Genomic DNA, 16221 nt, shown 5'->3' on the forward strand with positions numbered 1-16221 from the left:
TATTTTACAAACTTTTTTTATAGAAAAAGTTTGTTTTTGTTTTACGAGTCGTGGCATCGAAATAAAACTTTTCGTCGTGTCACACGGCTGAGTTATTCTACTGTATAATATTAATTATACTGTGTAAGTACCATGTATTCGTTCGCAAAATGGCCATTAACTAATATGGATGCTTCGATTTTATGTTACTTTATACATGTTATACTTTGTTCGTGATATCCATATTCGTATAAATAATTGGCACCTATTTGAATTTTTATTACTACTCTTAAACTACTTTAGCAGAAAATTTTATAACTACTCTGACATATAACATTTTAAGTTAACAATTACTTAAGTAGTTTTATTTTTTCAGGATTAAGGTTACAAGGATTATGTGAGGAGGTTTAAGTATACGAAGTTCACAGGGCCGGGTCAGCTTGTAGAAAATAATAAAAATAAAAACTTGTTTTATTTGTTTCATCAGACCCTTATTGCACTGGACTGATTTGCACTTGGACTTTTTTCACACATACTTCAGAAAAAAGACGAGAAGAAGAAAGAGTATGATCAAATCTGTTTTAAACTGTACTCACCTGTGTAGTTCCTGCCAAGCCCTGAGTAACATGACATCGATCACAATCACAAAACACCCAATTTAAACCGAACCGATCCGAAGCCGAAGCAGCTGCCGATCGAGGGATGCAACAATAGTCTAAAGCCCGCCATCGCGTGGCCATTTTATGTATTTTCTTGAATATTTCAATTACTTACTGAAATTTAAATTAATTAATTAAATTTTATTAATTAATTCATTGAAATTTAAATTTTGATGTAGTTTAACACAGCTGAGTACTTACTCAAAATGCATTCGCCAATTTCGATATCGAAGCTAGATGTAAAAAATGTATGGGATTTGACACCTGACATCGCAAGCGCCATGACACTGCGTTGCGATAAGTCAAATCCCAAACATACGTGGGTAACGTGTCATAAAACTTATATGAAACTTGCGGCCCGCTCCGCTGCGTCTCCTCACAGCGTGCGCGAAGCTTAACAGGACTTTAAACCTTCACGTATAAAGTTATGCGATAATTAACAGAAAATGGCTTGTGAGCCAGATCAATGGAATAGCTGGAATGGCTGGGGCGCTGGGTAAAGCTGGCTATGTGAGGAATTAGCTTGTCCCTGGATATCATTATCAACGAGTTGGGAAGCTCTGAAGTTAGTCATGAATAGGTAGTTAGAACCAGAACAGACAGACTGAGAGAAATAGATTTGAAAAATTATACTTAATTACGTGAATCGTATAATAGGCATCCATACTAATAATATTATTATTATTATTTATGAAATAAGGAGGGCAAACGAGCAAACGGGTCACCTGATGGAAAGCAACTTCCGTCGCCCATGGACACTCGCAGCATCAGAAGAGCTGCAGGAGCGTTGCCGGCCTTTTAAGAGGGAATAGGGCAGGTAATAGGGGAGAGTAGGGATGGGAAGGGAAGGGAATAGGGGAGGGTAGGGAAGGGAATAGTGTAGGGGATTGGGCCTCCGGTAAACTCACTTACTCGACGAAACACAGCGCAAGCGCTGCTTCACGCCGGTTTTCTGTGAGAACGTGGTATTTCTCCGGCCGAGCCGTGCCGAGCCGAGCCGGCCGAGCCGTGCCGAGCCGAGCCGGCCGAGACGTGCCGAGCCGAGCCGGCCGAGCCGTGCCGAGCCGAGCCGGCCGAGACGTGCCGAGCCGAGCTGGCCGAGACGTGGCGCGTGGGACAGCTATGCCGAAGCATAGCTCTCCCACGCGCCACGTCTCGATTTTTAAAGACAGACTTTCACATTATAATTAATGTGAAAGTCTGTCTGTCTGTTACCAAAGGATACAAACTGACAGATAAATTGGCGCATTTATATTCCGGACTTGAGGCCCGCAAGGTACATTCACATTACATTTACACGTACGCAGGTACATTTTTCCGGGATAAAAAGTATTTATGTCCTTTCCCGGGATCGAAACATCTACATTGCAAATTTCAGCAAAATCGGTTCAGCGGTTTGGTCTTGAAGAGCTAACAGACAGACAGATATACAGATAGGCAGACAGACACGCTGTCGCATTTGACGACCTCTGTGGCTCAGTGGTTGAGAGCTTGGTCAGCGCTCAAGCCGAGGGTCGTGGGTTCGAATCCCACCGACGGAAAGTTTTTCAATGTTCCTGGGTCATGGATGTTTATTAAATATGTGTATGATATAAAAAAAAATCTTAAATATATATTAAGTATAGTATAAAAGTATTAAATATATTTCCGTTGTCTGGTACCTGTAAGTCCTTGGTACTTAGCACGGGGCCAGACTGACGTGGTGTACAGCGTCCATATATATTATTATTATTTATAATATTAATTATTATTATTATGAAATTAAGAATAATTATTATTCGAGTACCTCAAAGCAAATAGCGAGCAGCAGCTAATCACAAATTCTGCGAAAGAATCCCTTACATACCGAATGTTTTAAACGGCATTAAAGGGAATTACAACCTTAGAGCGGAGCTTATTGCATTTTTAACGAGAAATCAATTGGTTCTGTTTATAGCGATACTTGCTTACAATGTAGTTTAACACCGAGGTCCGAGATTAAATACAAAATCTTTATTGTCTACCATACTAATAAAAAAAAGTTTGTCTGACTGTGGCCACAATCGAAATGCAAAAGAATAGAAACACTATGGAGATAAACTTGTAGCTCCACTCTGCATCCTTTATCGGCTGTATCACGGGGAGTGCTCTGAGGAATTGTTCGGAATCATACCACCTGCAACTTTTCGCCATCGTCCCACGCAAAAAAATATACCATCCTCATCACCTTGATGAGTGGCAGTCTTCCACCGTGCGTTTCTCGCGTAACTTTCTGCCGCGCACTGTAAAACTTTGAAACGAACTGTTACCAGCAGTATTTCCGGACCTATACGACCTGCAAACCTTCAAGAAAAGAGCGTATTCCCTCTTACAAGGCTGGCAACGCACCTGCAGCTCTTCTGATGTTGCGAGTGTCCATGGGCGACGGTAGTTGCTTTCCATCAGGTGACCCGTTTGCTCGTTTGCCCCCATTTCATTAAAAAAAAACTAAAGGTACCATTCCGATCTTTACCGCGGATATAACCGCGACCGACAAAAATCAAATAAATGACTTAGACCACTTTGTGACATAGACTATATTCTTTCGCATTTCCACTGTGTCCATGCTAAAGGGGCCGGTTATCTATATTTAGTAAATATTTAACTTTAATAATTATTATTAAGCAAGCTAGAAGATCATTCCAGTGGTATTTTGGTCTGCACAATTAAGGCCAACGTCTGAGGGTTTCGCGTGCCAGAACCCAGTAAATTAGGTACAGTCAGAATTGCTCACATAACTTGCACATAAAGTCGAGTTTCTCAGCTTTTGCTCTTTAATAATATAATAGATAAAGTAGCAGATAAAGCAAAGAAAGGACGGTTAAATGGAATTTCTTGGAGAGATTCTGCTTGGGCTGTTCGAACCACATCAGTGAAAATTTATAGATGTTGCTTGCCTTTAAAACTGAAATTTAATCTTTAAAAAAATATCAGCCTGCCTAGCACGAGACGACCTAACGAGATATCTCACTCTACATGTTTTCTCGATGTTTGATGATTTGTCTCGTCATCTCTATTGACGCTATAGCATGACAAACATTTTTTCTCGCGTAGATCTATCATCGAAATAACACATTTTTATAGAGTTTTGTCGAGATAATGTCGAGATTTTGACATTATGAGACGAGTAGTTTTTAATTATCTCGAGAGTGAGATATCTCGTTGGCGTATGCTAGGCAGGCTGGAAAGTTTTCGGTTCATTGGCGATTAATAACTTGAAAATTGAAATAGATGCTATATTTTTCTTTTGTAAAAAACGGAGGCCCCTAAATGCCTCCTCCATAAGCAAGTGAAGAATATCCTGCTTTCTAATAAATATCATGACATAACAAAAACTATACACTTGTATAGCCTGGTTGTCTTTGTTTAGAATATTGGAAAAGTCTCATGGCAGACAAGACTTAAATATATTATTATACACTGCGTATCTTTATTAAGTACTAGACGTTCCGCGCGGCTTCGCCCGCATAAATTAGGAAAACGGAAACCGTACATTTTCCGCAAAAAATAGCCTATGTCCCTTCGCTTGGTCTACTCTACATCTGTGCCAAGTAACATAGAAATTTATCCAGCAGTTTGCGAGATAAGTGGCTTCAAAAGATTTTCCCGGTATTTTCCACATTTTCCTCTTTTTCTTCGCTTCCATTGGTCTTAGAGTGATAATTTATAGCCTATAGCCTTCCTCGATAAATGGTCTATCTAACACTGAAAGAATTTTTCAAATCAAACCAATAGTTCCTGAGATTACCGCGATCAAACAAACAAACAAACAAACTCTTCTGCTTTATAATATTATAATAATAATAATTAAGTAGTAATAAGTATAGATAAGTATAGATGAAAGAATTTTTCAAATCGGACCAAGTTCCTGAGATTAGCGCGTTCAAACAAACAAACTCTTCCGCTTTATAACATTAGTACCTATAGATAAGCTTATAATTATTTAACGTAATCGATAAAAACATCCTTTTGCAGTGTAGTCGCATCCTACGTTCAAAACAAGGTTTAGAAGCTTTGAATAAAATATGTCACATTGAAAATCGCGCAAACGATTTTTCGATACGGTAAGTGTCCATAAAGAGACGATATTCTCCCACCTTCAAATTGATATTGTGAATAAGATATTTGATTAAACCTATTCGAAGACGGTACCTCTCAAGTCTCAATATTTACCCAATACTCAAATACCCACTCAAATTAAATGGGACCAACTCGCCTACTCTTTAAAAGAACCGAAATATTTTGTATTTCTGACGCAGTGAATTTGTGTCTATGTAGTTAAGTAAAATAATGATTGACGATATATTATAATACAATAAAGTGCGGCCCGGTACGTGCTTCGCAACATATGAAGTGAAACAATTTAAAAAAATTAAAACTTGCTTGTACTATCAACACTGAAAAAAGTTTCAATTTTACAGCAAAATTCCCAATGTTAATGTTAATAACCAATCGACCGATTATGTGCAAACTTCACATAAACCATCTACCACTTAAGTCTAAGCATCTACTAATACACACAACACACAACAAAGCCAAAACATTTGGTTTAGCTAGGTGAGCCCGATCTTGAGTTATAAAATTGCAACACGAAGTGGCGTTGATTTTTAGGTACGTAGAGACATTTTTGACTGCAACAAAATGATACCATCAAATTAAGATGCTAATAAGACGTAATTTCGAGAAGAACTGCAACTCCTGAGACTTGAGAGCCATGATTTCTCCATTGCTCTTTGGACATCAGACTGCGGCTCTCACGTAAACATATCCATACTTCCATTATAATCAGCTATTATATACCTGTCTGTCTGTCTGTTATTACCTCTGTCCTCTTCACGCCCAAACCGCTAACCGGTTTGCTGAAAGGTATAATAATAACTCCCACACCAGTTTCGGTGACGGTGGCCGACTTCATTGGTAATTTATAGTGCCCAAGTGTGTGCGCAGTACACAAGAGCACTCTATATTCCTTCACTCTCACGGACGACTGACACGACTGGCGAGTGAGGTGCAGACTGCAGGACCGATTTTTTACATGGCCATCCGACGCATAGATTATCTTACTTGTCAGACAATCAGGTGATCAGCCTGTATTGTCCTAACCAAACTTGGCAATAACACGTTTCCAACGCGGGAACCTACGACCCCCGAGTCAAGAGCCACGCTCTAAACCTCTGGACTTAGTAATTTATAAAACAATAAATATATATTTATTTATTATATGTATAATATATTATAGTCTATTCTACTAAGTATATATATAAATATAGATTACTTATGTTAAAAAAAAAAAAAAAAAAAAAAAAAGTGTCCATGGCGTGATGGACCACAATTATTTAAAATTCATAATATTATTTCAATTATCCTTGGTGCGAAAAATCTAAATAATAAAATAACAAAAAAAGGATATGGACGAACAGTCCATAGACGGCAACAATTTTAAAAAAAAAAAAAAAAAAAAAAAAAAAAAAAAAACCTCTGGACCACGGAGGCTTGCTGAAAGGTTTGGAGATACTTCGAGTAAAAGACATATTAGGATACATTTTATCCCGGGAATTGGAGCGGTTCCCGAGCTCGCGAAAATGATCATACTTCTGCAGTTATTGTCGTTACTAGTGAGAGAAATTACATTTCACATGGAAATTTAATTAATGAATGCGCTTTTTCCATCGATAACGAACTACGATATAAAAAGATAAAATCTATTCACCTGCGCATTGCGTCATATCTCTGTGCATACAAAATATGCCCAGAATTTGCTTTAATAGGCAACTGCCTTGCCTTTATCTCTTTTGAATTTCCCAGTTTATTAGGCAACTGCCTAGTCTTTATCTCTTTTAAATTTCCCAGTTTGCTGGGCAACTGCAAATCAATATCTTTTGACTTTCCCAGTTGACTATAGGAAACTGCCAATCGAAGAATTTTTATTTTCCTGTTTAAGTACTAGGAATGGCCAATAATCTTTTTTGACTTTCCCTGTTTACTAGGCAACTACCAATCAATACCTTTTGGCTTTCCCTATTTACTAAGCCGGCGCCAGACATGGGCTTCAAAGTTTGAGCAAACTTTGCACAAATATGAAAATGCCAGCAATAATTTTGCACAAATAGGCAAATGTCAGTGCCACACTTGGCGAATTTGCGTATTTGATCACATGTCTGGCGCCCGCCCTAGACAAATGCCAATAAATCTTTTTGACTTTTCACTTTCCCTTTTTACTAGACAACTGCCAATAATTAAGAATTAACGTCTTTTCAAGACCTTCACTGTAAGGCTGCGTTTCCACTGAAGCGGAGCGGAGCGGAGCTTAGCGGTGCCGAATTGACCAATCACCATGCTCGAAATCTTCGCTGTCATTCCGCTGGAATAGCACGATTGGTCAATTCGGGCACCGCTAAGCTCCGCTCCGCTTCAGTGGAAACGCAGCCTTACTAGGCAATTGAAACGTTTGAAATAGACTAGGCAACTCAAGGCAACTGTAACAAAAGACAATTTCCATCCATCGAACTAACTGTCACCCATGGAACGAAAAGTGAGTGAATTATGGTATAAAATGTGGCGGCGTATCCCGTGCTGTAAGTTATAACTTATAACCACGCTTATAACTCACATCCCGCCGGCCGCGGCACCGCGCACTGACTTGGAACAACAGGCGAAGACACATAGAACACACGGGGTAGTATTCGATATTCAAAAAGTAATACTTATTTGAATTTAGAATCATTAATCAGAAATCCGTGTGTAAAACATAAAGTTAATACTTATTACAAAATTGATTACAAAACTTTTTGTGTGCTGTCTACGCTGGTGCTGCCATCTAGCGTCAAAACAACATTGCAGTAGGTAATTCCTATTAGTAATGAATATTAGAAATAACGAACTGCCAGAACAGTGACGACAATTATTTTTGTTTTGGAACACGTTTAATTAAAATTCTTATTTTTAACAAAAAATTACAATGCCTCTTCTTTTTAAAAAGTTTATTTTCATATTAATGTAGTCACATGCTAGGAAATATTGTTCATGCATCTTGGTTTCAGTTTAAAATACCACTACAGTAACGTATGTTTACCGCCATGTCGTTAGCTGCAGCGAGACGGCAAAATGCAAATATGCCAACAAATAACATTGCGATTTGCGATGGAAAACAGGCCAATTATACAGGGTGCAATTAAACCTTCCTGCCAAATTTTTTCCAGGGCTTAGGTATCATTAGGAGAGTCCATTTAACCAAAAAAAATTGGGTGTTATTTTTTTTTTCAATGGCATATTTTATACCATTTAAAATCGTTGCAGAACGGTCACCCGCGGCGCGGGGCCCGGGGGAATGAGAGGAGTGCGCGGGATGAGGTGCGCGCGCGGGGGCATGTCACGCGCGGCCGACGCATCGTGTCCATTAATTGTAGTGTTTTTTAGGATAACTTTCGGAAGCTATTTCTCAACATTTTAGTACTGAGTGACTATAAAAGAAAAAATACGTGGATTTTTATTTTTTAACAAGGATCAATATATCAAAATTTGGCAGGAAGGTTTAATTGCATCCTGTATTTATCTTTTAATAGGTTTCATGCAAGTTACACAGTACACACCCAATAGCATTCACATTAGGTACGCGATACGATAATATATCGCATATCGGAGCCATACATTTTTTAGGGTTCCGTAGCCAAATGGCAAAAAACGGAACCCTTATAGATTCGTCATGTATGTCTGTCTGTCCGGATGTCACAGCCACTTTTCTCCGAAACTATAAGAGCTATACTATTGAAACTTGGTAAGTAGAATATGTAATCTGTGAACGATTTCACGTTTCTGTGAAAAATTTCACGTTAAGTATTACTTACTCGCACAATAATTAAACTTTTATGGTTTTCGCCTAAACTATGCGATCTATTTTTATTGAATTTTGGTATGGAGATACATGGAGATAGGTACTTTGAGAGACTCAGGAAAGGACAAGGGATAATTTTTGTCGCGGAAAATGTACGGTTCCCTCAAAATAAACTTTTATGATTTTCGCCTAAGCTATTCAATCTGTTTTGATGAAATTTGGTAAGGAGATACTTTGAGTCTCGGGAAAGGACAAGGGATACTTTTTGTCGGTTTAATGTACGGTTCCCGCACAATAAACTTTTATGATTTTCGCATAAACTATTTAATATCAATTTAATCTATTTTGAATAAATTTGGCATGGGGATAATAATTTTAATCTATTTTTTTCTTAATTGTATCAATTCGAATTCAATAATCATCGTTAAGACAGGACAACATCTGTCGGGTCAGCTAGATGTCTCACGCAATTGAAATCTTTCAATTCAGTACAAATTTAGAAATGCATATCTACGCGTCGCGTTGCGGTCTGAATTGACCTTTAGACTAATAAGAGCGAGGAAACGGAGGAAAATGTGGAAAAACGGGAAAAAATATTTGAAAGGGCTTATCTCACGAACTACAGGAGCAAAAATAACGATAGCCCAAAAACTTTTTTAATTTCTAGAAGGTTATTCATGCACCGATGTCACTTTAGATTATTTAGGGACCCTAGTACTGAGACTTATGTACTTATAGTAAAATTAAAATAAAATTAATGATTATTGTGGGGCCTCATAGAACAAACATGATTTTTTGACCACCGTGTGCGGCAGGTAGGTATTATCAGAGAAGTTGATTCCTAGGCAGATAGCAGACCTAAGTAATTTGGTCGCATTAAGTCAAACCCATCCGACCGATTACAGCTAGCATCGAATTGACATAAGGGTTGATTCAGACCGCAACGCGACGCGTAGATGCATTTCTAAATTTGTATGGATTTGACAGATTTCAATTGCGTCAGACGTCTTGCGAATCTGTCAAATCCATACTAATTTAGAAATGCATCTACGCGTCGCGTTGCGATCTGAACGCGAAAAAGTTTCCGAATACGAAAACGTGTGCGGCCAGCAAGAGGGCTTAAAAAATTAAACTAGATGTTCCGCGCGGCTTCGCCCGCGTAATTTAGGAATATCACGGAAACCGTACATTTTTCCGCAAAAAAAGAAACCTATGTCTTTTCACGTGGTCTATTCTTCATGTGTGCCAAATAACATAAAAATTGCTCCAGTACGTTCAAATAAGCCCTTTTAAAAAATTTCCCATTTTTTTTCCACACTTTCCTCTATTTCTTCGCTCCTATTAGTCTTACCGTGATAAAATATAAACCTTTCTCGATAAGTAGGCTATCTAACACTGAAATAATTTTTCAAAGCGGACCAGTAGTTCCTGAGATTAGCGCGTTCAAATAAGTCATTTCCAATAATTACTCCCGTTTTTTCCACCCTTTCTCTTTTTCTTCGCTCCTATTAGTCTTAGCGCGATAAAATGTAGCATATAGCCATTCTCGATAAATAGTCTATCTAACGCTGAAAGAATTTTTTAAATCGGACCAGTAGTTCCTGAGATTAGCGCGTTAAAATAAGCCTTTTTAAAAAATTTCCCACGTTTTTTCCACACTTTCCTCAATTTCTTCGCTCCTATTAGTCTTACCGTGATAAAATATAGACTATAGCCTTTCTCGATAAGTAGGCTATCTAACACTGAAAAATTTTTCAAAGCGGACCAGTAGTTCCTGAGATTGGCGCGTTCAAATAAGTCATTTCAAATAATCACTCCCGTTTTTTCCACCCTTTCTCTTTTTCTTCGCTCCTATTAGTATTAGCGTGATAAAATATAGCCTATAGCCTTCCTCGATAAATGGGCTATCTAACACTGAAAGAATTTTTCAAATCGGACCAGTAGTTCCTGAGATTAGCGCATTCAAACAAACAAACTCTTCCCAATTATAATATTAGTATAGATACAACACAATACCAACTGTACATATTCCGAAGAGTTTATCCCGGCTATGAAATTGCTTAATTACAGTGGAACTAAAATTACAGCGTTGCTTGCAAATAATTGCGGCGATAAATTGCGGTCGTCATAAATAATTCGCCGCTGCGATTCGTGTGACGCACAATCTGACGGCGATGCCACGATGCTTCGTTGCGGTGCGGTGCGACGTAAGTTCTTTGTGTTGGGCCATGATGGATAACGATTGCCACCATGATTGCGAAGCGTGCCCAATCAAATTGTGGCCCTCTACATCGCTTGTACCAGTCTATCATGATTCATGAGGCAACTGTAAATGTACCATCGAGGAAATTGATTCCTAGGCAGTTGACGGACCTACGTCTTGTGTGTAATGTTAGCAGCTGTGATCGGTCGGGTGGGTTTGACTTAAGAGCGTTTACGCATGTCAAGTTTACATATTATTATATATCTACAAGCCTCGCGGCGGACTACCTATTTGAATTGCTTTGCTAATTGCGCGCAGCGATTTATACTTAAGTAGTTTTAAAATATTTGTAGAAAAAAAACAAAAGATTTGTTGATAAGTATTTAAAAACTATTTTTTAAGCTAAAGTGTTCTTCTAAGATATGAAGCTATTATTATATTGATAGGTAAATAGTTTTAATTCCTTGATATTCTCATTCTTTGAATTTAAATTACTTACAGCACAGAATATATTATAATAGTACCTTACATACTTAAATGAAATATTTTTTAAGTAACTATTTGCTTAAGGATCTTGTCAATAGTTTTTTTTTTTTTTCTTATTAGATCTGTCGCTGGTTTCGTAAATTTTAAGCTTCGAAACCACTTCGAAACTGATACTAAAACGGAATTTAGGAAAAACTCTGTTAAGGTGGCCTACAATATACTCTATAAATCGTATAAGTTTCAAAAGTACAGTTTTAAGCCAGATTGAGCGTGAACGCCGTAAACGCTCTTAACGCGACCAAATTACTTAAGTCCGCCATCTGCCAAGGAATCAACTTCTCTGATAGTACTATCAGAGAAGTAATTGATTCATGGGCAGAAGGTGGACCTGCGTAATTCGGTCGCGTTATGCCAAACCCAGCCGACAGATGACGGCTTACATTAAATTATAATGTTAAATACAATTAGGGCTTGTTTCACCACTTTCTGATAAAGTGCCGAATACGCTATTCACGACTTCTTTGACAGATTCCCCATACTTGATCTGTCAGATAGTGGTGAATAGCCTATTCGGCACTTATCAGGAAGTGGTGAAACAGGCCCTTACTTACTCAATATAATTGAAGACATGAGTGGATGATGAGGTAACTAATATTTTATAACGCATTAAGAACAAAAATTGAGAGGTGTCAAGGGACACCCGAATGGAACGAAGTTATTTCTTATGTTCAAAAAACCTGTATACATAATATTATACACTCCAAATATCGTTCTGTCTAGCCTTTAGGTTTACGCCGAATGCGCAATAAGGAACTCCGTTCCAATTATTACTGATTTTTCCCTTATTCTTTGAACAAACCTTGTAACTTACCTCATCATCTGGCTAATATGTCTGCCTATACAGAAAATCCATATTTTTTTATTTCAAGTCATTTTCTTGGCTTTCTTCCTAAAGCCTCCATAATTCACTTATGCAAAAAACCCGACCACAACCCGACACTCTTTAAACTGTTACCCACTTCGTCCACTCATGTCTTCAATTGTTCTTTTACAGACAAGATAAGGGAAAGCTTAATATTTGATTGAAAAAGACAAAACGATCATAATATAAAAAATATTATTCAGCAAAACTCAGGAATTTTGAATATAAATAATGCATTGTGTAATAGCGCCATCTATCGTCCAGCGGCCAAACTAACTCTGCACTGTGAGCAGGGTGTTGGCGTATTGGAACTCCGGGCTATTCTCATACTCCGACATGTCTAGCGCCACCTCGCAACTCTCGCGTACTACTGGCCGTGGATCGTGTAGGTACCTGTAACAATACACAAATTATTAAGTATAATGTTTACGAAAAATAAATTTTGAGATAAATCTAAAAATGTAAGACAATAAGGGAGATTGCAGACAATACAGACAAGCACATACAATCTGCATGGCCGCGCCATGACGACTGTATGTGCGCCGCAGACTCGATCACACAAAAAGTGTGCCTTCTGCGATCTCCTAATGATTTTTGGTAAGGAATATTTTTGATCATTGGAAATAATTGATGACACAAAATAATTGCATCAATGATTTAAAAATATGTTACTTTATTTATAGTATTATTTCTAAATGGAAAAATAGCAAATGTAAAAACAAAAGTTGAGTGTCTTAAGAACATTGCATTAAAAATAAACATACCTCTTTAAAACTTCTGTACATTCCTCAGTGGCGATGGAACCCAACGCCTCAGCAGCTTCATGTCGGACCATCTCATGTTCGTTGACATCTTCTAATGTCTTCTTGAGGAAAGGCACACTACGCTCGTCCTGCATCTGACCAAAAATGAATGCAACCTCGTGACGGAAAAGGGCACTGCTCGCTCTGAAACCTGGAAAGTAGGGAAATGTTGGTTGAATATTTTTCTAGTAAGTATAGTTTGTTCTTAAAAACCTCACTGCATAAGTAAGATGGCTGTCAAACAAGGAAGAGGAACTGTTATCATGTGAACTTGTTATCACACAATATAATGACAATAATAATTCCAATTGATTTACAAAAACTCTACGCTATTAGAGTGACTGCAGACTACCAATTTCAAGTTGGCCGACTATCATACAACTAAATTGCATAGTTTCACAATTTAATCTGACAATTTTTTAATTTATAGGTAATCAGAAAGGAATCGCAGTTCTTATACAATTGGTGTCCAATTATTTAGTTGTACAATTTAGTTGGATGCAATGTGCGAGCTCTCAAAAGTCGCTATAGCCATTAGTATATGCAATTTAGTTGGCTAACTTGAAATTGTAAGTCTGCGGTCACTCTTAGGCTTAAATGTGTGTGTCAAATGTTAAAAAAGATCTACTGCTAATTGTCTGTTTTGCTTGCACATGAATACATCTATCTTGGGATTTAGATTGAGATGTAGATCAATTTATACACTCTGTTTAATGACCAGACTTTTTATGCAGTACAATATTATTTTATTTATTTGTTTTATACCAAACTATATTTTATACACTTAAGCAAAACAAGATCTTCATTAAATGATAATCTAGAAGATAATCATATACTTAAGAATTTCTCATGTTTAAAATTACCTTCTCCCAATGCATTAATACTTTCAGTGGTTCCCAAGTTTCTCAAACTGAACATTGCTCGGTATCTCTCAAACAATGTTTTGCTCTCATCAATCAGTATTTGTCTCAAGTTCTCCACATTATCCTCTGCACTCGGAGGGGCAGGATCTATTGATGCAAATTTACTTCTGGATAACTTGTCTTTTGAATCATCTTTGGATATCCAGTTGAGTCTTTGTAGGGCAATCTGACAAGTCTCTGCTACTTCTACTGCTGGATCATGCTGGTATTTCTCCAGAAGTTCCAGGAGGTTTGGATCACCTATTGCACCTAATGCTTCACCTACAAACCATATATTAATATTGAAAGAATGTAGGTTGAATTTCATTAGTTTTCAATGTTCCCGGGTCTGGATGTGTATTAAATATGTGTATGATATAATAAAAATCTTAAATATATGTATAGTATAAAAGTATTAAATATATTTCCGTTGTCTGGTACCCGTAACTCAAGTCCTTTAGGTACTTAGCACGGGGCCAGACTGACGTGGTGTGAAGCGTCCATAGATATATTATTATTATTAGTGTGCATTATCTAGCTTGGTTTAAAGGAGTGAGCACACTGAGACGGGCCGTGCCGGGACTCATCGCAAAAATCCGCCTCCATACAATTTGTATGGAAGCGGATGCGCATAGCGCACACAGTGTCCGCTTCCATACAAATTGTATGGAGGCGGAGCGATGAGCCCCGGCACGCTGAGCCCTGGCACGGCCCGTCTCAGTGTGCTCACTCCTTTATTGCAACAAGCCACCAACAACAAAACAGGACTTGGAGCTACTACAAAAGGAGTACGTGCAACTTTATCTAATCTAATCCTTATCTAATACGTGCTAGAGGGCTCGTACTCACCGGCTTCGTGTCGAACTATGGGATCCTCGTTTTTGTTCTCCAGAATACTCCTCAGAATTGGGATTGCTCTCTTATCCTGCATCTGACCTAAGCAATAAGCTAGCTCGTGTTTAAGCAGCACTGACTCGTCTTTGAAGCATTCACTGATACATTTTATTGCAGTTTCTCCACCCAAGTTACGTAGAGTAAACAGTGCCCGAAAACGCTCTTTCATTGGCCTTTGTGGATCGTTCAGTACCTTACCGATGCCTTCCAATACGCTGTCACTGACGCTCATCGTGAATTTTTATAATGTATCTCTTTATAAAAGCAATAAAAATATGTCTTAAGTATTTTTAAAATATTTACAACTTTACGACATGTGAGCTATCTACGTGCTTGTGACGTTTGAAAATGACACATGACAGCTGTCTTATGTCAACTGTCAGGTAACTTTTTAAACGCCGCGTCAGCAAAGTAAACCGTTGCCAGTGCGTCTAGCAAGGAGGGAAAAGCAAATATCCGATTAAGTAAAATAGGATGCTTCTATAACTTTCTATGTGTCCAACACTCTAACACAAAATATCAAAAATATTGAGATGAAAAGAGAGAGGCAGTCTAATGAAAATTGTAACCACTTTTATTTGACAGGTCGTCAAAAGTCGTCAGTCGTTTTTATGCCCTTTCGGTATTTCCAATATATTGTTCAATTTGTTTGTTATTTTTAATAAATATTATTATATTTAAAAATAGTGACTTGTGCTGTAAGTGTTTGCAGTGTAAATCATAAGAATAATCCTGAAAAATATACATTTCACAGGTAATTAATCTTCATGTCCTAATTGCTACGATGTGTTTATTTTTGCTATAGGTATTCTGTCTTTAGTTCTCTATTTCAAATAAAATATTGTGAATCCTCCCTTTTAATTTCATATTTTGCGTAACTAAAGGTACTATTGTTCTTATATTACACAAATTTTGAAGAAAAATTTTTCATCAAAATTTTTTACATATACGCTAGTGCTTGAATCCAATTTATCGATATGCTTATCGATATTTTACAATAACATAAAACTAAAATAAAAATCATTTACCTTTATATTTATCACCTTAAGCCCGGCCGCACATTTTCCGAAATTTCTGATCAGAAAAATTCGGACGCCCGGCGGAACGCACTCTGTTCATACATTTTGTTGTAGACCCATCATACTAAAAGAATTTCTGACGTGTCAAAATGTATGAGCGTGGCGGGGCGTCCGAATTTTTGTGATCAGAAATTCGGATAATGTGCGGCCGGACTAAAAAGGACATATTATCTTATTTTAACTAATATAATATAGTAAAGTATAATATAGCTAATATAATATAACTACTATAATATAGAGTGACTCTAAAACTAGAGGAAGGTTTATATTTATATATGATAATCATTTGTTTTACAGATTCCCTCAAGATCCTCTAATAAGAGTTTCCTGATGGCTGAAATTAATTGGGCGTGTTGGTTGAAATCCCGAGAAGGTTATTAATCGAAAGATTTTGAACGTTTTCTGCGACCATATGTTCCCATTTGAATATCAAGGAGTCACCTCG

The 16221-nt window shown here is 37.5% G+C and overlaps 1 protein-coding gene across 1 annotated transcript; it reads right to left on the minus strand.

The window, feature by feature from the left end:
- Positions 1 to 12276: 12276 nt before the first annotated feature.
- LOC121732571 (deoxyhypusine hydroxylase) lies at positions 12277 to 15031 on the minus strand. The gene is made up of 4 exons (XM_042122499.1): positions 14653 to 15031; positions 13765 to 14085; positions 12863 to 13052; positions 12277 to 12491 (listed from the first exon to the last, which is right to left on the minus strand). Exons 1-4 carry the CDS (start codon positions 14927 to 14929, stop codon positions 12371 to 12373), a joined length of 909 nt encoding a protein of 302 aa, XP_041978433.1. The 5' UTR covers positions 14930 to 15031; the 3' UTR covers positions 12277 to 12370.
- Positions 15032 to 16221: the final 1190 nt, after the last annotated feature.

The sequence above is a fragment of the Aricia agestis genome, chromosome 12 (assembly GCF_905147365.1).
Source record: "Aricia agestis chromosome 12, ilAriAges1.1, whole genome shotgun sequence".
NCBI lineage: Eukaryota > Metazoa > Arthropoda > Insecta > Lepidoptera > Lycaenidae > Aricia > Aricia agestis.

What these genes read in the sequence shown, in the direction of transcription:
- LOC121732571 (XM_042122499.1), bottom strand. Translation starts at nt 14,929, where the DNA reads ATGAGCGTCAGTGACAGCGTATTGGAAGGCATCGGTAAGGTACTGAAC. An exon ending in CATAGTTCGACACGAAGCCG is followed by an intron (nt 14,086 to 14,652) that starts GTGAGTACGAGC and finishes TATGGTTTGTAG; the next exon opens with GTGAAGCATTAGGTGCAATA. An exon ending in TATTAATGCATTGGGAGAAG is followed by an intron (nt 13,053 to 13,764) that starts GTAATTTTAAAC and finishes CCTACTTTCCAG; the next exon opens with GTTTCAGAGCGAGCAGTGCC.